The sequence below is a fragment of the Vanessa tameamea genome, chromosome 23 (genome assembly GCF_037043105.1).
Source record: "Vanessa tameamea isolate UH-Manoa-2023 chromosome 23, ilVanTame1 primary haplotype, whole genome shotgun sequence".
In the NCBI taxonomy this organism is placed as follows: domain Eukaryota; kingdom Metazoa; phylum Arthropoda; class Insecta; order Lepidoptera; family Nymphalidae; genus Vanessa; species Vanessa tameamea.
Genome location: NC_087331.1, coordinates 2,577,421 through 2,605,061, shown reverse-complemented (window position 1 = coordinate 2,605,061; position 27,641 = coordinate 2,577,421). Strand labels below are relative to the sequence as shown.

The 27,641-nt window shown below is 32.9% G+C and overlaps 1 protein-coding gene across 2 annotated transcripts; it reads right to left on the bottom strand.

Moving 5' to 3' along the window:
• Positions 1–1,250: 1,250 nt before the first annotated feature.
• LOC113397733 (uncharacterized abhydrolase domain-containing protein DDB_G0269086-like) lies at positions 1,251–27,641 on the bottom strand. 2 transcript variants are annotated; one of them, XM_026636191.2, is made up of 10 exons: positions 27,355–27,641; positions 24,806–24,976; positions 7,383–7,556; positions 6,056–6,243; positions 5,505–5,589; positions 5,011–5,092; positions 4,095–4,216; positions 3,749–3,843; positions 3,274–3,376; positions 1,251–2,435 (listed from the first exon to the last, which is right to left on the bottom strand). In XM_026636191.2, exons 1-10 carry the CDS (start codon positions 27,454–27,456, stop codon positions 1,767–1,769), a joined length of 1,791 nt encoding a protein of 596 aa, XP_026491976.2. In that variant the 5' UTR covers positions 27,457–27,641; the 3' UTR covers positions 1,251–1,766. The 2 variants fall into 2 exon arrangements, with proteins under 2 accessions (XP_026491976.2, XP_064074764.1); XM_064218694.1 differs by lacking the exons at positions 24,806–24,976; positions 27,355–27,641 and adding an exon at positions 17,211–17,266.

Genomic DNA, 27,641 nt, shown 5'->3' with positions numbered 1-27,641 from the left:
AAAAACTTGTTAAAGCAATTACTGTATCAATGTTTCTTATATCATTATTATATTTTAAGTTATATTTTGTACAATTTGGATAAATAAATACAATGAATGAAAATTAAAATAAAATTAAACATGCCTTAACGTAATAAAACTTAGCTACAGTTCATTCCACGAGTCGAATTGCTAGGGAACAAAATACATGCACCTCATTAGTCGCGCGGCGTATAAGACAATTGTTTAAGAAATAATTTGACCAATGCAGGACGTGCGTACTAACCATTGAACGCACAAGAACATATCCCTTTAGGAACTCATTCCGTGGAATGGACTACAGAAATTGTGAAGATAACAATACAGCTATTGACATCAATTATATAACATTAGACACAAAATATATAAAACTCAATAATTAAGTTACCGAGAAACATGTGTGCTAAAATAATAAAAAACAACGTGCGTATATTTTCAAATAATTAAACAACATTTAAATGATATATTAACAAATACAAAAACAATACTTATTTTACACGGATGTTGTATATGCGTCGATTAGATTTTAAAAATCTTAACAACACGGATGGTATATTAGTAATACAATACATAGCACTTTTCTTTGGTATAGATAGATAAAAGATGAATAATAAAATCAATTAAATATTCATTTCTGTTTCAATTAAGCTTCTGGACGGACGCATAATGCGTTAATACTTTTAATATTGAAGATGTGTGTTTATATAATATTTTTTATTATTATTCAAATACAATTACAGTTTTTATATTATAATCCAAAAGAGAGAGGAGAATAAAGATAAGCAAACATTAAATTTACATGTTCGTACGAATTGTTAATAACTCCTCCACTACAACTATAAACATTTTTTGATCAGTTTTTTATATCCACTTTAATATTATTAAAATTTCGATAAAAACTTCGCCGACGTTCAAAACGCCATTTTTTCACGAATCCATAATAAGTCGACTATATGGAATGATTGTCATAGATAATTTTAGATCTCGAGCGTTTATATCATTTAATAATAATATGGCCTTATAGTTCATTTTAGTATATTAATTTTGTTTATGTTATTGCTTATCCCAAAAATAGATATTAGACTTAAATTATTAGAATTTTGGTAAGATTATAGATTATCTTAGATTATTTATATATCCAGACGGAGTCGCATAACAAAAAAACTAAAACTAACGGGCCAACTTCATTTTCTTAGTGCGCGTGACAGCTACGCTTGACAAGCGCCAAACGTCATAATACTTTACATGTTTGCGTGTACTTATTGGCCAACGCTTGGCCACTATTTTGTTAGAGCCCTGCTCAGTTTTGACGGTCCATCTAGACGTAGAAATAATCTAAGCAGGTTATATAGCGTTGACGAGCGAAGTTATAGTTTATTCATGAAAGAGATCTACAATATTGAATATTTTAATCCTAATATTTGACTCATCAACATATAACAAATACACGGGAATAGGTCTAAACTTTTTTATATAAAAATTAGGTTACCAAATTGTAATTTAAATCGAATGCTTTAAATTTATGAACACTTGAATCGTAATTTATTAATCTACAATTCAAACAAAAACAAATTATTATTAACTAAATCTCGTTAAAAAAATAACATATTTTATAACATGCAGGCTAATAACATTTAAGATAAATATATTTAACATTACGGCACCATATTGTATTACCTACATTACTAGATATTTTTTATCTGTACTTATACAGATAATAAAACCACAGATAATATTAGATAAATAGCTCAATTATTTTTAGACATCATTTTGTCTAGCTTCAGTTGCTCCAGCTGCAGCTGACGTCTTATCGAACCCAGTTGTGTTAAAATGCTTACATTTTTACCTTTCTCGTTCGGCAAAGATTTTAATATATTCTTCTGTACGGCGGGAACTCTCCATTTATCATCGACTATTTGCATTTTCTCACTTAAATTTGAAGAAATATCTTCGCTGACTCTTCGTTTAGGAGAGTGTCGTAAAACTGGTATCGGTAGCGAATCCTTGTCGAAATTTTCCAGAACATTCTTTCTTATTTCTTTCGGACGCTCGTGTACCATATCCTTTTCTACCACCACATTCTTTTCGATGTCCAAGTTTTTTTCTATTTCAGAGTTATCTAGTTTATTCGAAAGTAGACTTTCTTTGGTCGGATTAAGGTTCCTTCTCAAATAACTCTCGACGTCATAATTTTGTGAGAATATCGAGTTGTCCGGTATGTTAAAAGAATATGGCGTTCTTTCCATTTTTTCCGGTTTATAGAAAAATGGTAGTTTTGAATGTTTGGGAGATTCGCTTTTGGATGTGTGTGTTCGTTTTGGGTGTATCGCCGCCTTCACTAACGCTTCGTGTTCTAAGTCAATTTCCTTTTGAAGGCTTTCTCTCTTCCTGTCGTAATCAAGTGCTCTTTCTTTTATCTGTAATCAATTAACCAATATTAATATTAGGCTGTGCACAGACAGTTTTAATTGTCACTGACAGAGCGAGCATATGTGTTTATGCCGTATTCATAGGCCGTATATTAAGAGATAATAAATCTATTTATGAATAATAATATAATAAAATAAAAAAAGTACTGTATCTATTTAAATTATTAATAAAAAAAGAATATACGAAGACTACGTTAACGTTTTAAATCCCCTTCGTAGTTTCAAACTATTTAAATTTACTTCAAGAGCTTGAGCAAATATATATACAATCGAATGATAATAATATCCTCTTTTTTTATAGTTTTGGTAGGCGAACTCGCGAATGGGTCATTTAACTAATCCTAACATCGCCAATGCACCGCCAACTCAGGAACTAAAATATTTTGTCCTTTGTGTTTGTAGATATACTCACCTGTCAAACCGTAACACAACAATACTAAGTATCCCTGTTTGGCGATGATGATCGGTTGGTAAGCAGTGTAACAGGCACACAGGACATAACACCTTACCTTGGGAAGGTTGGTGACGCATTGGCTATTTGTTACAGTGGCAATGTCTATCGTTAGTGGTGACCACTTACCATTTAGTCTTATCTGCCTTTCTAAACAAAAATAACAAAAGCTCGAGAGCATTGGGACAAGACCGGAGTTAATCACACATAGGATAAACGTATTTATTTGCGTTTGGAGACATGGAAATATCCCACAGGCAATTTCATAACTCTGGGTATTGAGATTTGTTGATGAAATAACATTTTTTCGTCTAACCCATGACTTCAGAATACGCAGCCGTATAAGCTAACTACTAAGCAGTGCGGTATACTTACAGCTGCATTGATGTCGTATTGTCGCTCAATTTCTCTCTCCTGTGCCGTCTTCAATGAGCGCAGCTGCTCTTCTAGCCTCCTCATCTCCGCTTGTTCCAACAATCTGAAATGATTTAAGTAAATAATACACAGCAAACTCGAGCCATATTATTATGGTATAAGTGTCATCTCATTGTATGTTACATTCATAAATATATTAATTTCTAATAAAAACAAACTCAACAAATATAGTGTATTTGTATTCTTTTGCAGTCTGTCTGTCGTCTGTCGTCGCACGCACACTACCACACGCCCCGCTCGAGCGTCACTCACGCACACTAGCGCACGCCGATTCAACGCAGAGGGCGTGAATTACCGAGTGAACAGATGATAAATATTTCGAATTTATATGACGCATAAACTTAATTGGTAAAATTAAAAAAAATATATTATAAATATAAATAATTCGAATTATTACATATGAGGTATTACTAACTGTTCCCTCGTTTTTCTCTCCTCTTTTATCCTCTGCTGCTCCACTATTTGATTCTTCAGTTCTTGCTGGTAGAACTGACGACGTTCCGCTGCCTCCTTGAACATGACCGTTATATAATTAATATTATTACTAGCACACAGTCAAGACCACTGTGAAAATTTCGTATATGTTGCCCAATTTAATACTACTAAGGACAAATTAAATTCGGTCTGTGCAAAAACAGACCCTACCATCCTACTCTTACAGCACGATGGGAGAAAGAATTGCAGAGTGAGATCAAGCGTAAGGGCAGTCTAGTCGTGCTGTCCGGGGCACGAGGGAGAAAAATAAGTTATCGCTAAGTCACCTGTTCCGCTCGTTCGTTCCTCATTTTGATCGTTTCCGCGTCGAATATCGACGGCCTGTACGAGGGGCGGAGCTCTGACGTCAGCTGATCTCGTGCTGTCGTCTTGATCGCCGGGAGAGATTCTGGAATATTACAATTATCGTCTTACAACTGATGATATTTTTATATACATATATATATTTTGATACATCAAATCATTAAAACATAGTAGAATTGTCTATGTCTTAATCTCTCATATTGGTAGGGTCAATTCTTCAATTCTTCGTCATTTTTTTTTTTTCAGATTTATTGTTAAGAGACAGAACAATCATACATATTTCAAATGCGGTTAGTTTTTTTTAATAGCTCACAATTACGTCATTTACGAGCTGATTTTGAAAATATTTATTTGTTTTTAAAAATTGTACATTCCGCTTGGTTTTATTTAAATTTAAATTTTTTTTTTTTATTTCAAAGCATTGAATTTATCTTTTATATTTGTATTTATTCGTGTCTGTGTGGGTTGGAACAATTCTGCACAGCATGATCCAATTATATTTTATATAAAAATTATATCTGGATGTCAGTGCGCTATATACTTTAGTATTTTTATAGGATGTTTTACGATCGAGTATTGTTGAATCTCCATTGTAGAAGATCGTACACACCGTGTACATAAAAAAATTAAATATTTTTTGTAATATTTTCTTATTTATTTGTCTTCTTTTATCATTTTACTACATTTATTCTTATTATGAATTGTTACAATTGTTACAATAGTTAGTGTAATAATTTTCCATTGTGTAAAAAAATTCGAAGTTTTAGTTTAATAGTTAGTTTCTCAAATAAATAAATGAATGCAAAGCGTGCGCGTGTAGTGTGTGTGTGTATGTATGAGTGTGTGTGTATATGCGTGTACGCGTGTGCGTGCACTCACGGAGCGAGGGCGGCGCGGGCCACGTGGAGCGCGCGCTGCGCGGGGACAGCTCGCGCTCGGCCGCCGTCAGCGCGCCCGGCAGCTGCGGGGGGGGGGGGGGGGCTCAGTTAACTAGCTACCACGTCACGCTCCCCGGACTAGGTAATAATTTTAAGTCCGGGAGGCCTTGAAAGACTGGACTCCATTTATTTATGTATTCAACAATCGAGCTTAAAAAATATTTCTACAATAAAATTATATACTATAAAAAACTAGTCGTAATTTGCGGCTTCGCTCACATGATCGGGGTCGATCGTCAGGTATTAAGTTTAATAAAGTAGCCTTTGTTTTTTTTTAATTATTCTTTTTAATTTAAACACATTCTATTAATTTAAAATTTATCATTTCAGTAATTACTAATAACAGTCGACTTAAAAAAAGACAGAAAAAAAACTAAATTCTATTTGCTAATTCCGTTACAGGTATTGAAACAAAAAAAAAATAATAAAACTTACTGCAAATATTTTTTCATCATCGGTCTGTACCGCAACGGATAACGGCGCGCTCCTGTGATCTACCTGGACACCGGTATCGACTTTTCTGAAACATTGTAAAATATTTTCAAACAAACAGAGAATTCGAATCAGTTATTTCTTTCATGAATATGAAGTGTCCTTATATGACAATTTACACATTAAAGGTTCCTAGTATTATATTGTATAGGTAGGCGGACTCGCATGTGGGTCACCTAATGTTGGTTGCACGCCATCGCCCATAGACATTGGGTCTTTAAGATATAATGCATCGCCAAAGCGTCACCAACTTTAGGAACTAAGTAGTTTTGACCCTTGCCCTTTAAACTGAAAGGGTGTGTTAAATCGAGTGCTGGGTTTAGGCCTGATCTGCTATTGAGGGGGGCGGGGTGGCGAAATGTTAGGTACACTATATAATTATAATTACCTTTCCCTCACCTTAGACTATGTGTATAATGAACCGTTGAGTATTAAGAGAGTCTACTGTACGAGTGGTATATTAAATGTATGAGGGTATTTAAAGCAGATCTTACGTTGTATATGTATTATTAGCTCCGGAGATATAAGTATGACTGACACTCGCTCTTCTTCTCTCTGGAATTATATCTCGCTCTAACTCTAGCCGTTCTCTTTCCTTCTCTTCCCTAAGTCTGTCTCTCTCTTCTCTCTCTTTGCTTTCGCGCTCAGCTTTCTCTTTGGCTTCCTGCTTTATTTTTGCTTGCTGAAAAAGAAACGAGTATTTTATTATTACGTTTTTTGTTGTTATTTTATTTAAAGAAACGTTTCTTTTCATATGGAGCCATTCATTTATTACGTAAGACTATTATCGCTTATTTTTGACCCCTCTCCCCTATTATAAGAAAAAATAAGAATAGGCCGACCCCCTCCCCCCCTGTTTAATATTTACTACGTAAGAATCTAAAGGAAAAAATGAATATATGTTTGTTTTATTTTTAATGTTTTTTTGATCTTACGTAAGAACTATCGAGACTCCTTCCCACCCCCTTGTAAGAAAACATAAGACATGGTCAACCCAACCCCCTCCCGCCCGAAATCGTCTCACGTAATAAATGAATGGCCCCTATGTTCATTATTTCATTAAAATAGACAAAGTTAAGATAAATATTGAAGTCTTAAAATTATGCAAAGGATACTTTAGTAAAAGTAAAAAAACTTAAAAATGCACTGGGTAATACATTCAATTATAATATCATAAAATTTAACTAAATTATTGTTATTTTGTGTGGAATTAAACTTCAAATCACAGGAGTTGTAGAGACAAAACTGAGACCATTAGTAATTCCATACGAGATACTAATACCTCTAATATATTGTGCGCTGCAAACACTTCTTGATAAATATATCTTTATTTATAATACAACACTATTTCATTTAACTACTTATGTACTTAACAAATAGGTTATGTAAATGAATAACACCTAGTTTCCGACATCAAAGTCAATACATACATCCTTCCTGGGCACGGGATTCGTTTTTTATACTAAGATTCCAGTTATATTTAACTTATTAAAAAAACTAAATCTCATGTCAAAAAAAATAAATCATAAATAATATTATTACTCAATACAAAATTATATTGATGATAAAAAATCCAGGCAGGTGATATGTGAATTTAATTGTACTTTATCGACAGAAACTCTGTGATTAAAATGGTGGAAAAGAGTTTATAGCCGGTTCTTGACAGTAGAATCTACTTTCCGAACGGGCGGTAGTTTCACATTTATTTAACACTGCTTTTATGAATGTACTTAAGTCAAATATGTTTATAATTTTTATTTTACAACGTAAGCATTCGCTAAGAAATAGAGTGGGATAAAATCGCTCGTATTCATAAATTACTTGATCAAGATACTCCTTGTATTGTCGCTGTCTCATCTTCCGCAGGGTGTTCCTCCGTCGCTCATACTCGCCGAGGCCGAGCAGGGCGTCGCCGGACGTCCTTTCGGCGCGTATGAGCGGGTTGTTCGGTGAGAACTCGCCAGCTTTTAACATCACTGGTAACCCTATATATCGCTGCAATCAAATATTTAGTTTTATATAACTTTTGCAATAGCACATTGAGCCTTAACAATTACTTGAACGAATTTGCAATTTGCAAAGGCGAACTGGCCCTGATTTATCTCGAACGATGATTTGGTTCAAACCATGACCATTGTATTTTCACGTGTTTAATTTCAGTTTATAATAATTAATCAAATGCTCAGTGGTGAAGGAAAACATCTCGAATAAACCTGCATGTAGACACGTGTATCAACCAACCCGCATTGGAACAGCGCGGTGGAGTAAGCTCCAAACCTTGTCCTCAAAGGGAGAGGAGACCTTACCCCCTCAGTGAGACATTTACAGATTACTAAAAAAACAATTTTTGCCAAACTAACAATACACAATAACGGGGCCGTTTCTGTCTCATCTCAAATTGCATTGGATTTATCGTGTAATTCAAGAATATTTCAGACACTTTTCACGTACCTAAAGTTTTACCCAGACCGTCCCACACACACAGGTTGAGAAAATATGAACAGACAAAAACTATGTAGAACAAATAATTTCCTGGAAATTGCTATTAATAAAATTAATATCACGTTGAATAACCTCTGTTCATGTAAATATGAAGTTTTTTCACATGGTAAATGTAAACGATTATTCTCAGGCGTGTGATTGCGTGTTTAGAGGCTATTACAAAACGTCACACGACTTAAATGCTTAAGACGTATTCACATGAAATGCATTAAAATTTCTTCTGGCACGAAGACAGGAACCACGGAAGGTCGAGTTTAAAGGCAACTTTTCTGTCACTATTTTTTAGTTTCACTCTTATCAAATATAAAGAGGCGACAGGTATCGTCTCTCCCACAGCCCAACGCTCGGGGCTTCAAAGATAGGCCGGAACTCTGGACCGTGGTCGCGTTCGGACTTGTCCTATTTCAGACGACCCTTAGGAAGAAGGTAACTGGGATAGCTTTGCGTTGCTGTATGCAATAGTGAGGAGTGTGACGGAGGATTGCTCCATTTCCGCATGGGAGTGGCCACGGTTACACTATATCGACAAGGTCACTTCTTCGATTCTCGTTAACCGACCATCGTAATGGTTTTAGTGGGTAAGTATAACATAACTCGGTCTCCACCCCAAGGGGTCGGATATATTTCGGAAGTTTTCGATTGCGTTAACAAATAAAAGTGGTTAGAACATGTTAATCTTGGACAATGTTGGTGGAACTCTACCACTCAATTTCCACTTGATCACTTTGTATTTATAATTCAACTCGTACTTGTAGACAAAATCGAGAGGAAACTGCATATTGAATTGCATATTATGTCTGATGTTGATATAAGTACTTTTTAAAAAATAACGACTAAACCTAACACGCGGGCGAAACCGCTGGCGAATTAGTTATAGATAAAAACATTACCTATTATCAAACCCGTATAACAATTACGTTCAGGGCGATGTCACTTACAAAATTTTCGCTACATTAAAATAAATCATCCAAAAACACCGCATACGTAATGTCCCAAACCGAGATTGAAACATACTATTTTTTTCTCGCTGCAAATGCTTTTATGCCTCCTGCTTTAATCGGTGGGGTTTGGAAGCCTGGCCGAGTGCCAGACTTCCTACCTTCCAGTGACATAGGACGTCACGTGTACGACAATCCATATTTTAGATGTCGAGTAATGGAATTACACGCGCATACAGTTACTGAACAAAACAGAATACTTTTGTCAGACATTTTTAATTCAATTAAAATTCGATTTTTAAAATATTAAAATTAAAAAGAGTTCGCAATTTATAATTGAAAAGAAAAACGTATAGTTTGTTTTTTTAAATTATTTATTAGTTATATCCTCTACGAATTTTAAAAGAACAATGCCACAAAAACTATTCAGACTTTTTTTATTTTAATATAATGTTAAAAAGTGTAACCGCATAATGTGGTCATGTCTTAATAACCTCTCAATCAACGTCGCGATTAATATTATATGCACGTAATTATCCACGTACGAAGAAAACCACTAGTTTTTTTTAAGTATAAAAAAAACGCAACAATTATGTCATTAGTTCTGTTTTAAGAAATCGTTTTTAACACAAATTATTGCGCATTGAGTAACTATGTATAATACTAGTTGTCGTCCGCGGATTCGCTCGCGTTTTAGGGAATGGACGTGAGGTTTTCATATATCATCAAATTCGGTTCACTGTTACTTTTGGAATTATAATATTAGTATAGATTGATAGTCATCTTACATGTCTAGAGGTTAACGGATTCGACATTGGAAGTTACCCATGTCCAGTGCTGGATAGCGATTGGCTGAAAATAAGATGACATGAATCTACAGCCTATAGCTTCGCACAATTTTTGATTGATTATTTCATACAAAAGACTCCCATTTCACGTTTTGCTGTTCCAAGATTTAAATAAAAAGATATTTTGCCAAAAATTAACAAAGACGTAACTTTAGCGTCAAAATTTCAATAGATATTGCAGAGAGGGCCCAAAAGATTCGTTAAGAGATAAATTTAAAGAAATTAAAATAATGACTGTCGCTTCTCAATTTGTTTTTGATAATGTTATGTATGTACGCAAAAACATAAACGATTTTCCCAGAAATTGTGACGTACATTCTATTAACACTAGGAACAAGAATAAACTTGTTACTCCAAGTACCCGATTACACAGGGTTAGTAACTCTTTTTTGGGGCAATGTATACGTTTTTACAACAGGATCCCAGAAAACGTTCAAAATTATTCAATTATAAAATTCAAAAGAATCGTTAAAGAGCGTTTGTGTGCTAAAGGATATTACAACACTAATGATTTTTAGTTGACTGCACACCTTGGGAATGAAATGATCGCCTCCAGGCTGCTTCAAATAACTAAAATATAATTATCATTGTACATAGTAATGGTTAAAAAAAGAAATATATATATATATATATATCCCGCTGAGTTTCTTTCGCCGGTTCTTCTCAGGTCCGAGGTGCTAAATTCCGAACCGGTGGTAGATTTTTGACAATCAATAAGCAAGTGTAAACACTTCTATATTGAATAAAGATTTTTGACTTTGACTTTGACTTTGACTTTGAGAGCCTCAATCGCTTCGAGAGAAAAATAGCAATATTTAATTTTCATGTGTACGAATTTAGAAAAACCACTGTATATGATATACTGATGGAATGGGACTTTGTCGCATTAGGAATAATGTCTGTCCACAACAAGACACCAAACAATAATCAAGACAATATTAAAGGAAATATTTTTCTAAGCCGTACCGGACTTCCAGTCCATATTTGCAGTTCTTTGAACGAAGTCGCATGCTATTATCGTAGTTCAACATTGAGGTGACCGAATGAAATTACACAAACAAAGTCACCGGCGAAGTCTGGTCTAGACAATACTCAATAAAAATAAAAAATAAAGCTATACATATAATAAAAATGCGTTGGCCAAAGTCTTTCCGCCTGTTAAGAATTTGATTTTGTCCACGCTGACGTTGTCTACTAAGGGCTGTTGGCGTACATATCATGAAATTTATTTTATCACATGTTGACTCTTGACGTTTTTCTTTACTCTTGAGCTCGAGATAAATAATTTCAAACTCAGCACGTATTAATCTCAATGAGATAAACATTTCTTCCGGTTTTAATTTCGAATTTTAAGATCCACCTGTATTATATTCTTCTAAGCGTCGGTTGCAGGGCCTTTACAGCTCCAAAACATAACTAATAACGATTCGAAGGACGATTCGAATTAATATTTATATTTAAAATAGTTAAGCAGACTGGCGAAAAGCTTGATGGTAAGTGGTCACCACCGCTCATAGACTGTAAGCCCTGTACGAAATAAAAGTCAACGCGCCGCCATTCTCGAGAACTAAGATGTTATGTCCCCTATACTTCAACTATTATTTTTTTATGAACTGCAGTGTTACGGAAACTTATGCACTTGAAATATTTAAAGATTTGTAGTAGCATTCAAATTATATCTGTGATTCAAAATATGTTACAATAAACGAGCGATTTTAGTTGAAGTCAATTAAAAAATATATATATGTCCAAGAGATCTATAAACTTTTAATGTGACAACATATGATAAATCGGATGAGAACTTTTCATTAAAACCGGTTCAATAATAAGCTAATAAGTCAATAATGCAATTTCACTATATTATGCAATGGGAAAAACAAATTTGAAATTCGAACTCAAAACTTAAAGGTTTCATATAATGCACTATTTGTCGCCCGCTGCTTCACTCGCGTTTTCGGGGTTAGTCGTCAAGTGTTACGCATAGAAAAGTACCATCGAATTCGTTTTAACGGTTTGGCCGTGAAAGAGCAACAGACGCACAAGTTTCGCGTTTATATTATCAAGTATGATAGATTAATGTCGGAAATACAAACACCAAAAAGATGAGAAAAGATTTTTAATCCGTATGTTAATACATTCGAGAACGTTCCAGAAACAAGTGAGAGATGTCAATTTTTTTTTTAAAACTATACAGCTACAGAACATTCTTTAAGACCCAATAATTAAGCATTTATAGAGTAAACATTATGTGAGACCCAATTCATAATTATTTCCCTATAGATATTTAGTATAGATATTTGTTTTACCTAATTTGAGGAAAACTATAACTATTAAGACAGTAGCGCTGTAACAAATATAATGGTAAATTTCTGGTAATATGCCACGCACATACAGAAAAAATCCAATCGAAATAATAAAAAAACATACAGTCGCAGACCGCACGAATGTCGATATGATTACTATAAGGAATATTACACATAGTAAAAAGTATTAAAATTGTCTATGTCTAAATTGCATTGTCTCTGATTATACGCCATATTGGACAGTATGTGTATGTGTGTGTGTATGCTATGTTAGAGATGAGTCTATGCTCTATGGAATCAGTAGTAATAATCAGTATACAGTGTAAATAGTAACTAAACAATACTAAGAACTCAATAGTGATAATTATACAATTACTTTAAAAAAAAGAACAAGAATCGGAGTAGGTAGGTAATAAAAAAAAAAAATCTATGTCACATTTAAAACTAGAACCATTTATTGTATATCGCCCTTATTAATACGGGGTTAAAAAACGACAACGACGCCCTGCCCCGTAGAACAAAGGACAGATTTCCATACAATCACCAGACGTGATCGGAGTACTGTGACCCAGATAACGAAATTATTCTGATAATTCGGGCGACATTATAGAAGAAAACTCAGTCTAATATATAATAGGCCCATTTCCATAGTCCTTATTATGGATAAAATCATATATTTAAGGCTATTTTCACACTCGACGGTAGGGTCTACTTGGTTTCTTAAAGTTGCATTGAAGGAATGAGCTGTGCACTCTACTGATCCTCTCTCTAATTGATGTAAACACATATAACATAACAAGGCTATACGATATAACGATATTACAACTATCATAAATTGATACATAACGATGTTAAGACCATGATTTAAAAAAAAAACCGCTATCTATGTAAATCAGTACAGGGCGGTTTTATACGTAGCCTTTTCTTTCAAACAACCCAATGAAAATACTTGAAACGTATTTACATACAAATGGGTACAAACCAATACTTGTACGCAAATAATAAAAATAAAATATACATTAGAGCTCATTGTCTGGCGGGACTTTGTCCGGGTCAAATAAGAATATTATTTACTACACGATCGCAACGTCGAGTCCAATCTAAAGCATCCAGGGACTCACTTAAATACACACAAAAAAAAACTTCAAAATCGGTCCAAGAGCTTAGGACGAGTTCAGTTACATGTACACGTACAAAATATTTATTTATAAATGGTTAAATCTCTTTGTTTGTATGTAGGATGTAATCTCTGGAACTAATGTTCTAATTCGAAATCTTTCTTTCATTGGTAGAAAACTATTTTGTCCCCGACTCCTATAGCTATTAATAAATTGTACCCGCGCGAAGACGGGGCGTTTCGCTAGTTTGCCATATAATTATCAAGTCAATTTCAAATGTCGTTTCCTTCAGCCAGTGTGTTGTAATTATTCCTGATAACTCATATATAGGTGACACATTTATGTAAAGCGGGTTGGAGGCTCTACCTGGTACCAAACAATTATATATATAGTAGGCAATTAAAGACTCTTTACCTCACCAAGCGACGCGAAATGGAAATTGAAATGAAAAAAGTTTAATTTTTTTATTATCTTGCAAGATCAATTTATATTTAAACACGATCGTCGCCGCTACCGCTAGCCGCTACTATATCTTATGAAAACATTACATTTATATCATTGACATAACTTACCACGATAAAAAAATACTCTTTCGATTCAATACCAATTCATAAAATCTTGAGACACTTTAAAATGACAACATTTTTTTACAAGGCAATGATTTTCGACCTCCTTGCACAGAACATAAATAAACAATTTAAAAATAGAACACTGAAATGGGTATATAAACCGCAACCATCAGCAAGAACATCATACCACAAACTGACTCCAGCACGCTATAACGCGATTCGGCGATCACGATAGGGATTGTTGCTTAATTCCGTTGCAATATTATTTTGACATACAATTTTTAATATATCTTGTAATATTTTATACTGAAGATATAGCTTATTTAAAAATTAAATGCGTCGGCAAAGTCAACCTTTCTGCCGAGCCTGTAATTATATTGGCAATGAGCCAGCTTAGAATCAGTATGGAAAACCAATTCAATCAAATGCTAGAGTTTGGTCGACATTTTTACCTGAGATCCAAGCAAACCAATTTTTCAACCAATTAACTTAGCTATCAAGATATTAAGAATTTAAAGAACAATAAACGAAATAATCTAACGGAGTCATAAAAAACATTATCTATGCTATAATAAAAAAGAGGTAAAATCTGTTTTTTATCCCCGAAATTAATGATCCAATTCTAAATTTTAATTTCGTACCATTATCTATATAAAAAAAAATCATGTCTGTTGGAGCCACCTTAAATATTTATTTTATTCTGTTTTTTAGTACCTATTCCAACTGCCTTACTATCACGGTTCATGAGATGCAGTCTGGTGAGAGACAGACGGACAGCGGAGTCCCGTTTAACCCTTTGGGTACGGAACCCAAAAACGAAGAAAAAATGACAAGGTTCATCGGACAGCAAAGTTTACAGCGTTATAATATTACTTACATTATAATTTAGTTGCTAAAGATTCATAGATAGATTTTATAACAATGCCATCATTACTAGTGGTTCAAAAGTCATAACGAATGGTTACCGAGCACGTACCACGTAACACGCCTCGTAAAAAAAGCCTCGTTTTAAAAATGATGTGAAATGACCGAATCTTTCAATTGTCTATTGTAAAACATTACATTATTCAGCAACGCGTTACGGTACAAAATGCATTCATAATTAAAAAATTACTTAAAGGGGTCATAATTATTGCATTATTGCACCCGCGAGTGTTACATCAACTTGAATAACTGCTTCCTCATCTTGAACGTATTGCATTATGATTTATTATTAGGAAGTTCTTTATTCGATATATAGCTTACTAACGATATATTATAAAATAAAAAGTCAAGATATATCCGCACGTATACTGAACAGTGGTTTTAGACAAGCTAGAAGTTCAAGACCAATTTCAAATTGACTTCAACTGTGGAAGATGTTTTTGTAAAACGAATAACACTTTCTTGTACAACACATTCCAATCGAAGACAAACATATTCCAATTCAAGATCAACAAAAATTTGATTCACTTATTCCTTATGTGATTTGTTTAATATATATTTTTATTTATAACACAACACTATTAAAAAATTTAAAGCTCATGTCAAAAAACATTTGATAAATAAGGCATATTACTCACAACAAGTTTATATTTAAGCTAAAAAGTGTGCACTTAGTTTTTATTGATTTCTCGGTAGGATATATAAACATTTAACTGTAATTTACTGAAATACTCTGTAATTAAAACGGTGCAAAAGAGTAACTACTGAGTTTCTTGCCGGTTCTTCTCGCTAAATCTAGTTTTCGTACCGGTTTACATTTAAGTCAACACTGTTATATGACGATTCAAAAGTACTTTTATGAGCCTACTTGAATAAAGAATATTTTGATTTTTGATTCCACTTAACACCTAAACTCTTATATCCATTTGAATTTAATTTTCAAAGTAACGAACAGCATCATCGATATTAAATAATATCGCATCAATTTGAAGTCAAATATTGTTTATTTGTGTATAATCCTCTTGTGGTTGGAATAGGATATTATTAGCTTGTACTACACACGAACTGATCTCTAGTCGTCTTGTTGTCTAGAAAATTCGAATCGAATCCAAAGATTAAGACTCACGTGTCTTCGGATTAAGCACTTAGTTTTCATCTTTCTTCAGCATGATATTAATTATAAACACAGCTTCATTTGTGTTTATAATTAATATCATGGTCGCGATGAAGGACAACATCGTGAGAAAATTTGCACGTGTCTGATATATTATCTCATATAACTTTCATCTAGTATTTTAGCAGCGTCGTGAAATAGGCTCCAAGTCTTCACCTTAGAAGAGAGTAAGCTAAAGTAATAATATTAATATTGCTAATATTGTAATTTAGCTATTTACGTTTGACCTAGGCTACAAGTCGAAGCCTCACTTTTTTGATGATTAATTCGTAAATCATTGTACATCTTCAAAAAGTAGAGCCGGTATTGCGTACTTGATAAAACATGGAATTTCAACGAACACCGCGGTTACAAATAGTGCAACACTGTTCTTGTGAACCGTTCCCTGAAGGAGACCATACTTTGAGATTTATTTCTTATAAATTGAAACAAAAATTAACAAACAAAATAAAATAATAACTTACGACTATTTCAGTTACCATATTTCAATAAGATCAGCCTTTTAGAACATTCAGAAATAACAGACGTCTAAAAATGTATAACGTGCTTTGTAATATAATTATAAATTATATATTAACTTAGGGGTGGACCTAATTTAGTTAATGTAGACATTACGAGTATTGATATAGCCTCGCCCGCGCCGCTCCTCACAGGCACACCCCTTCACGCCTAGATTATTGATCATTTCCTATTTATTTTAATAAGTGCACTAGAAAGTTTCATAAAGAAAATAATTTATTTATTCTGAAGCGAATGATGAGCAAATATTTTAACTGTTCCATTGACATGGGCTTTCATTCTGTATGTTATTACATTATTTTATTTTTTTATGTTATGATGATAAGTGGTCACCACCGCCCATGGACAATAGCGCTGTAAGAAATATTAACCATTCCTTACATAACGCCACCGACCTTGGGACCTAAGATGTTATGTCCATTGTGCCTGCAGTTACACTGCCTCATTCATCCTTCAAACCGGAACACAATAATACTGCTGTTTGGCGGTAGAATATCTGATGAGTGGGCGGTACCTATCCAGACGGGCTTGCACAAAGCCCTGCCACCAAGTAAATTAATATTTGAGATACATATAAGTACATATTTTAATAATTAATAAGAGTTTTATTCAAATTTACTTTTTTATATTTGAACAAAATTTTAGTAATATTCGAATTAAATAACGAGCAACAATATACTACCTACCATTCTCCACCCTTGTACGTTTAATAAAAAACATTACGAAAGTACAATAAACATAAAAAAAAACATACGTCAGCTTCACGTATATTTTCCATAATCACATAAAATCACGAAAATCACTTTGAAGTTTGTAAACACCGAAGGACGTTAGTAAATACAGACGTAAACGCGCGCGTGCACCGCGTCTGATGCTTAAATTCTATCAATTGTACGACTCCTACGCAGATTTGCGAATCTGGTAATATCATACACAAATGTATATATTTTTCTTAATTTTCTTACAATTTAGACTCAGTTCATTTTAATTTTTCTACATTTCAATCTTATTATGGTTATCTCTGTACTTCAGTGTTTGTAATAAGAGATACCTAGATAAATAGGTTCTACCTATTTATCTAAGTGTTTAGATATATATCTTCCCAGTTTAAGAATTTTATGCAGACTCGCCATAAACATTTCAGATACCATTTTTTTTATCATAACTATATTTTTTATTACTTTTTCGCTTCGACAGTATTCCAAGACGTTACGTCATTGATTCAAAATGTAACAGTCGGACGTTTTTTGCAACGCGACCAAAATAATTATGTTATTTATTACACGAATGTACGTAGGCGCAGAACTAAATCACTACAGTGATTTTAAGTTTCTTATAATTGTTTTATATTTACGACGTCACATCTAAAAATACTCTCAATTTGTATACTAGTAGTAAGCTACTAGATTTTTGATTCAACTATGACAAAGTTTTAAGTTTTTTTTTTAAAGCTATACTTTATATTTCTGCGAGCTTAGATATTAAATATATAACTGAACTCGTGAACAACACATTCGTAGATAGGTATTCCAAATATCGAAATATCGAGCTCCACCAAATAAAAATAAGAAACATGGTAAATATCCCGTTTTAAATACTTGTAGTAATAAAAATAACCATGTTAATTTAACATATTATATTTATATATAATAAACAAAACGTTTCCCAATCATTTTGTTAAGACTAGTTCATCTAATGAGTCATACCGACACATCTTACATATAAAAAAAAAAAGTTTTAGCTATGGATAGTTGAATTGTCTATGTATATTCAAGTTTCGAATTTAACGGCTATACTCGTAAAACAAAACGATCGGTTATGAATGTACAATTATGATTCGTTAATTATATACAGGTCATTTATCGCCCAATATGTCGGTAGTATATTGTCGTATACTCTTAATAACAAAGTCACATTACTAAGATCAGATTAATGTACTCGAGCTGATAATAATTTAAAAAAATTCTAAACAATTTTTTTGGTAGACAAATCTTCAGTTTTTGAAACGATGATCAAAGTCAGATAAACTAAGTTTACTTTTATCTGAATTATGATTGGTCGCTGGCCACAGATGATGCAACAGGCGGCCAATAAGCGTTCAGTATTCAGTCCGACATTGTAGAAACTGCTAGAAAGTAATAATTATCTCAAGCTTTCGTCTGTTGAAGTGTCACCATATAACTGGCGTATTTCTGGATAAATTTCACGTCAAAAAACTATAATTGAGACTTTCATTAAAACCTGAACTTCTTTATATTTAGCGCCATTTTGAATGTCATTCTATTAAATTGGTTAAATGTACAATAAGCTTTTGTTATGTCGGCTATTGTATGATTCAAAGACGTCGTATGGCTTTAATAAACCGAATCTATTTATAACAAGACAAATGTGTTGATCGAAATATATTAGTTTTTATTAGAGAATATAAATTTACAACAATTTATTTTTAATTCGAAAATGAGTTCAATTAATAAGTTACATTATATACATAATTTTTTTATTATGACAGCATGTAATACGAGTTTAGCTTTCATTTATCATAATTGGTTTTCCTTTTAATCGAATTGCGTCCTTGTGTAATAAGAAATGGGATTATTTATTTATTTATTAAAATAGGTAGACCGCTAATAGAACTGTAAGAAATCTAAGAAAATCAATTTAAGCTGAGTTTAGGCGGACGGTCAAATGGGCCACCTGATGGTAAGTGGACACCAATTCCTGTTTTTTTTGGTGGCGTAACAAATATCCGTTCCTTACATTGCCAATGCGCCAACTTTAGGAACTAAGATATTATCGTCTAATGAAGAGGGCGGATTATTATGTCTGTACTTACAAGGGCTCATTCAACTGTTTCCTGCCTAAAATATAATTGACCACTGGAATAATTTACATCCCACATATTCAAGTCAGATCGAAGTCTATAAGCAACACATCTCTTACTGAGTTTTCGTATGAATTAGTTGGCTCTAACCAACCCAACGGTTATTTTACCGAATTGTGAGTGGATATTTTTAAGCCGGGTTTGCTGATAGAACGTTTGAACTTTTTTCGTACGCAGCGACTTGTTCAGCGAACAAGGTTTTTTAAACAAATTTTATATATAAATTATATTATAATTACAAAATTATAATAAAATATTCCAGGCGAAACGTCTTCCTCCGTCTACATCGGACATAAAATGAAAGATTTCCCCACCCATAGGCGAACGCGGAAGTTTGTAGGATATTTTCTACATACTCTAGAAAAAATGTTAGAGAGGTTTACGAACAACTATTTGTCCAAAACGTGACGCAGCAGACTCATCTTCACAAGCTCAAGTTAATGCCACCACTTACTATGGTATATTTGGCAAGCATGCAGGAGATTCATCTGAAGGAAAGTGACTTCCGGTTGTCCAGCAAGCCCAGATTGTCGGTAAGATATCAGTAGGCTCTTTTGTTTAAAGGTCTCTATTACCAATTCGGAAAAGCCACCAGCGAAAGTAATATAGCAAAGTTTGTTTGTCGTTGTTTTGAACGAACTAATTATTACGTTTGGCAACATGGATATGGCTCTCTCTTTGGCATGTCATACCTTTATATGAGAAAATGTGACCAATAGACATAAGTTGATCTATTTACTTGTGGCAATTTTCTATAAATAACATTAAAATGTAATTTAATATCGTGATAATATATCATTTACGAACTTGCCTACAACCTTGGTTAGAACAATGAATGATTATAATAAAACGGAAGTAGGTATCTGTGCATCAATGCGTTGCAGCTTGACGGCGGTACCTAAACGTTGTATAATCAAACTATTAAGGGTACGCTGAGTTCATGAATAATTAAAGTATATACCGAATCATCTAATAACTACTCGGAAAAAAAATCGGGAAAGAAATCTTCTAAAATATTAGATGACCAGTGACTTCTTTTGGTTATGACCATGTAGATATTGAGGTTTTATATATTTCTTAATTTTAAAAACTTTAAATATCAAGTCGATAGACTTTCCGTTTGGGATTTTCCATGAAAAATGAAGACCATTTGACACTGTCACAATCCAAGTGTTAATGTACCTACTATGCCATAATTATGCCAAAGTGCTCCCAATAATTGTCAGTGTTTGATATTTTGTGACATACTGCTTTACTGTTCAGTGACAGAATATTTTGTATTAGTAAAGCCATTCTGTAAGAAACAACTCGAACACCATAATGAATTAATAGGATACGTCATTGACTATAATATTGTCACCGAATGTCGGCTTACAAGTGGAAACTTTACTGGTATATGTGCTAATTTTTATTGTTTATTTCCCTAATAAAGTAAAATAAAACGAATGCCACTACAGATATACTAGTAATAATTTATAAGAAGCAGCGTTTCCAACTCTGCAAATTGTTAAATTCGATATAAAAGTTCGAATATACGACCACGCTGGATATAGTAAATCTTAATTACTTGTTTCAATTGTTTAATCTATTACTTGTTTCAAAAAAAGAACGCCGACTTTTGTCTCAGTTTCAGTGAATTTATCCTGTATATAATTATTTTTTTTAAATAATACAACTCTACATCGATAATTATTCTTGAAATGAAATTATAAACAAAAAACCGTTATTTTTTAATATATAATCGTTAATAGGGTTCTTGCTTGATAATCAACGAAAAATATCAAAGGCTTTTCACCAAAGGCATAATTTATGAGGTTCTGTCAAATATTTGAATTTACTTGTATCAAGTTTTATAATGAATGCAATAAAAAATATGTAACACTTTTTAATTTAAGAAATTTAATACTACACCCAAAAATAATTAACGATTACAAGCCCAATTTTAAGATCCATTAGAATCTTACAATAAATTACACACTCGGATAAATATTTTACGACTGTATTTGTCACTTGTAGTAGGGCATCATATATTATACCCACAAGCAGCAATACTTAGTATTATGTTCACAGGCGCAAGGGAGAGGAAGATCGATGGCGCATTGGCAATGTAAAGAATCTTTTTTTTTTTACGGCAACAATATCTATTGGCATTGGTGATCACTTATCATCATGTGGCTCATATGCTCGTCCGCCAAACTATGCCATAAAAAACAAAACAATAATTGTATTGATAACATTGATTATACTATGCAGTATGTACTATGTAGTATGTCACATATCGTGCTGCCTCACATTACACGGTAGCGTTCTTGAATGTGTTTCGAGTTTGTCCTTCCAGAACAACTCTGCTGAGCCATTTTTATTTGCTACTGCATGAACGTGAAGTTATCTTTTTAATAATTTATTCCAATAGCAGGAGAAGTAAAGATAAATAAATTCTGGATTTACATATTCCATGCGATTAACTAATGAGCCCTGAAATTGTATGCACTAAAAACCGTTCTTGATTAATATAATATATTTATTTATAACAACCCACTACTCCACCTTAAATATTTATGTATACTCATAGATTATACTTCTAAAGTACCAATAGCAATTAAGCTTTCAATTAAAACTATTTTTTTTTCACGAACATACAAATTATTTTATAACTACAAATGATTTAAATTCAAGGTTAAAGATGATTATTTATCCAACTCCTCCTGCCGTCGAAAGCTACACATACACTGACGTAAATGTAGGATGAATTAAAGCGAGGTATAAGGGTTGTGCAATAAATTACTGCAGTGGAATTTTTGACATGCGCCTTACTGCAATGGACACTTGAATTATTCGTTACGTTCAGTAACACTGATCTGTGTAAAGAATAAAAGGAACCATTTAAACTTGACCTTCTTTAAATACTCACCGTCATAAATGACTTAGGTCGAGGTCGTTTCATTTATTTCAGCTATGAAATGTGTAGTATTTTTTTGGAGATTTAATCTTTATACTAAATAGTTTCGTGTTTGCTAAATATTTTACAATTTATGCTATTACCACGATTTATGCGAACTTCTCAGGAACTCCTGGCAGTTATGAATTTTATTCGCGTTTGTTATATTGTTTGGTTATTTTTAAACTAGAAATTTGGTATAATGGCCTTTTTGATATAATATAGAAATTATAAAAACTGTAAATGCTGTTTATTTAATTTTATATTTTTCTTTATTCGTATACATCGAGATTTAATTAATATAACCTCGTGAAGTTCATCACGTAGCTATCAAGCAATATTACCACAATTTTCTAAGAAATGCTCACATGAAAATAAATTATTAGAGTGCTTATTACAAAATACCCCATCGTTGGGCAATGGGCTAAGAACTTTCGATGTATCCTTATACCGCCTTTCACATGAAAATTCATCTCATCATCAATCGGTCTTTCTATTTATAGATCCCACAATCTTATAAATATTCACGTGGTATATGGTTTTCTAACCAATTTATATTCATGAATACTTACGTAAGGAAGCGAAAAATAATAGTTGAATGAACCTAAAATCAGCTCATCTAATAAAAGAATGCGCTGTTAAATTTATAGACTGATATCATTGCCAATGTCAAATGAATATAACAATAACTGCACCGCCTACGGGATACGCAATTGATTCCCCGATTAGATACACATTGCAGCAGCTTTCTTATTACAATTGCTTTAGGTGGGAGTACTAAACTGGAGTATGGTTTAAAGCAAAATTCCTTTACACACATTAGATAGAATCGTTAAAATAAATCACATTTTGAGAAGAAACTAAAGTCGTTCCCCGAGTCGAACTCCTAGGTAACATAATACTCGCACCTCATTGGCTGATGCGCGGTTCGAGATAAGTGTGTCGAACCCGACATGTATGACAATCTTAAGTAATCATTTGGCCAATAAACGTCACGGGAATTAACCAAAGACCTATTACATTTGAAAGATATTTGAGCGAGGCACAAATTGGTCTAGTATTGGAGGCCTGATATAAATTTAAATCTTAGCTGTTAAGAACAAAACGAGTTTAACAGGGTATAAATTGAGATTATATGTACTTCAAATAGAAATGGACAGATAAAATATTTCCTGAAGATTGGCAGACCAGTAAATTGACCACGTTACGGTAACTCTTTACCCAGTAAACCTTACACCGACCATGGTATCTAAGATGTCACACCCCTTGTGCCTGTTATTCTGCACTCACCCTTAAAACCGGAACACGACCTCAACGTATTTGTGTTAATAGTAAAATTCGATCGATCGATTAGAACACAGTTTTTTTTTTAAATAATTGCATCAAATGTCTCTTTATATAAATATACTTTACTTGGTGGTAGGGCTTTGTGCAAGCCCGTCTGGGTAGGTACCACCCACTCATCAGATATTCTACCGCCAAATAACAGTACTCTGTATTATTGTGTTCCGGTTAGAAGGGTGAGTGAGCCAGTGTAATCACAGGGACAAGGGACATAACATCTTAGTTCCCGAGGTTGGTGGCGCATAGGTGATGTAAGGTATGGTAAACAATAACACAAGTATTGCTGCTTTGCGGTAGAATGTATGTAGTGCGTAGAACCTACCTGGACGGTAGAATATGTAATGAATGTAACTTTTAATACGTCCAATTACTGCGTTCCCTTTGCAGTTGTGATACAACCGTTTATGGTAGTTAAATTAACTACCCACAATTATGTGCACGCAACTAAAGCTGGTGTAATTTCACTTTATTTTCTAACAATATTCGTTTCATAATATTCTGGTATTTCGTACTCAGCAGTCATTCACCTATGCACATTTTCTATCCTACGTGATATTCGCGAAATAATATATCAATTTAACGACATTATATGCCACAGACGTGATATAGTTATCACATATTTACGTATATAGGTATATATTTTTGGATTTTTTTTTTGTTGTTACCTTAACATAATTTATGTTGCTTTTTTACAAACATATCATAAGATACTATAGCATTTGTAAAGTAAACCACGTACAGAAGTGGCGCAAGACCACCATTATGTGTGGGCAAGTGGTCGCCTAAATTTGGGATCGAGATATTCTACATATAAATGTGTAGAATATGTATATTTCATATAATTTATAGGGTCGGAAGTCGGTGACGTAACTTAACTTTGAGTAAAATCTCGTCAATTTTACTTTACTTAGATTATAGAGAGAATTAAAATTTTCACATGTATTTTTCTGTCACTGTTTCAAAAATTCGTATATTTTATAATCATATCTTTTTTTTTTAGGTATGCAATAATTTACACTCGATTTCACCTGAACTGTACTGACCGTGCACCACGCCACCCGCGTATCTTCTTCGTGAATTATTATAACATTGAATTATAAAATCAACATAAAAACTCTAAGGACGAGGCAGAATATTTTACTCCTGTCATGAGGAAACAAAACATTTATATGATATTTTCACTTACCCGTATATATCTTTCCAAATCGGGCGGTATCAAACCCTTTAAATCTTCCGATGTTTCATCTCCGAAGGCTTCACTAGCGTTTGTAGGCACATTATTTTCAGAGAAAGCTCGTGTTCGGCTCAATCTCACATTTCTATCAGTCTTCAATACTTCATCTTTGTTTGATACATCCTACAAAATTATAATACATTAATCCATGGTCGCAATCGTACTAAAAAATTGACAGGTTATCGTAATCGGATCGAATCGTAGTCGTTGTCGTTTAGACGAGTACTTATTCTATATACAAACGCAACGATCCGGTTGCGATTTGGTCACAGTTGGATCGGAATAGATTCGGAAATGTATCATTATCGCTATAAGTTAGTAGAATTTCCCCCAAGACTCATTCATCCTCTACACGTGATGTATTGATGATGATGTTGTCCTCCTAACCAATTTCGTACACGGTCGCTATTCCTAAGGGAGATTAGCCAACTAAGATGCATCATAGTGCATGAGTGCGTGCACTATGACTATCGCACAATCTATTTCCACACTCCCAAAATCCAATATGACGAGCAATCTGACATATCCGGAAAGAGTAAGGCACTGCATTAAAGGGTTTACGTGCTCTCTGAATCACAGGATCTTACACCTTGACAACATTTAGACCGAGAATTTTATGACCCAAGAGAAAAATCCTATGACTTTATTAGTGGATTGACCATGGACCGGGAACTGTCCTGGATTCTATGGCCAGTGAGCTAGCCACTAGACCGAACAAGGTACAATCCACTACCGCCTGAAACTACTCCAAATCAGAGATCAGAGATCAAAGAAATATTATTATTATTTTATATGTGTTGAATATAGTATAATGTAATAGTTAGATGTATTTAAATATAATACTTATAATATAAATAGTAAGAAGAAAGCTATGCAACAAAAAGTCAAGGACAGTAATGTGGCTATAATTATAATATCAATTAAAACAACACACAATCCTGTCTTGAAGCAAGAATTACATAATTTTAATGTTTGTTCATATAATCTGTTAAAGATTATCTGCTACCTGGATTAAAATACAATAGTATATAAAAAAAATGTTTCTGAAATGACCATATTACAAAAAGGTAAAAGCTGTGAAATTGAGATAATTTAAAAATCTATTATATTGTGTGAATCACCAAATTCTTGACACACATCAAAATTTGCTTAAATTTAAATGGATCGACTTATTTAAAAGCATTGTAGTTGCTTGTGTGAGAATGGACAAAATTAAAATAATATATATATGTTATTTAATTCTGTGCTTGCTGTTTTCATTCCCATTCTATGTACAATAAGGTGCTTGATAAAATAAATAAAGAAAACATGAAAATCAGAAACTTTAAATAGAAGAGGATTCCAAAAGTTAATAATGTTAATCGTTAACAAATTGTTATTATAACTTGTAATAAATAAAAATGTAAACTGAATGTAAATAGACAGACACACAGATAGATATATAAGGTAGAGAATTAAATTATGATGTAATTTTATCATGGGTACCAAAAAAACATTCAAAACCAAATATTAAAAAGTTAGATAGTTTGGATTGTGTAATTATTATCCTTCTTATTTAATATAATAACTCAAATAAATATATACTATTATTTAAATAATATCCTAATCAAAAAGTACTTTAACAAAATAGTCTTACGAGCACTTTGAAATTGACAATTTACAAGATTACATTTATAAAACAATATAATATAAAAAAATAACAATAAATAATCATTATGATCAGAAGTGTATGAAGTAGGCTTCCAAAGTTGTAGAACTAATGTGTGATCAATACATGTTGACATTTCATGTGTACAGCCTTACATACATATTTAACAAGCGATTACTGGCTTGAGTGATATAAGATGTTTTCAACTTCACTTTAGTAGAAATATTACGACTTTATGAAATGTTGAAATTTATACAATGGGTTATTTGCTGGAATTAATTAATATTAATATCTCGATTAGGATAAGATAGTTTATTTTGCTATCATTTCATTTATTAAATTGATCATTGAGTAATATGATATATCAAGCAACTAGAAATAATTAACACAATTTTAATATTCAAATCATTTAAAATCTATCCATTAAACTGTTTTCAAAGCATTAAAAATAATTACACAACATCTTACCTGAGACTACTTATAGTTAATTTTACTTATCTTAACATTATATAAAAATTTAAGTTTAATAAACAAATAACTTTTACTAAGAATTAAAAAACAGTATTTTATAAGATACTTTACCTAATTTTTGGTTTGTAAAAATAATCACAAAATTAATTAGTAATAACAAAAATAATAAACAAGGTATTCCATGAATTATTTACATTTTTAAGTAATTAAGAAACATTAACACGTTATCGCGTAATATGGAAACTGTTATGTCTAACGAAACAGTCTACACAGCCAAATCAATAGACGGCCACCGGCGACTGGCAGAAAATCGATAGAGTCGAGTTTTCCATTGAGAGCCAAGCAACAGGTAGTACGCGTTCACACTATTTAAAATACTCACATTATCGTTAAGAGGCGGCGAAAGACCAAGAACGGTTTTCTCCTGCTGTATCTCACGTCGTTTAACCGTAATTAGCCTTTCTAAATCTGCCGTCGATAACATTGTTAAGCACTGTTTAAAATTTTACTTTCGCTCAACGGCGGGAAAAAGTTTTAACACTTGCCAGGATTAAAACTTTGGATAATTCGGTTATACTGTGACTAAAATTAAATTTAACGTCTTGCACATTATTATCATACGAAATAATTATATTTATAATTCAAAACATTCCATTTATACAAATAACC

Bases quoted from the DNA above. Each gene is read 5' to 3' on its own strand.
- LOC113397733 (XM_026636191.2), bottom strand. From the start codon at position 27,456: ATGTTATCGACGGCAGATTTAGAAAGGCTAATTACGGTTAAACGACGT. The intron at 24,977-27,354 runs GTGAGTATTTTA...ATAATTTTGTAG, and splicing joins CGCCGCCTCTTAACGATAAT to GATGTATCAAACAAAGATGA. The intron at 3,844-4,094 runs GTGACTTAGCGA...GTCATGTTCAAG, and splicing joins GGAACGAACGAGCGGAACAG to GAGGCAGCGGAACGTCGTCA.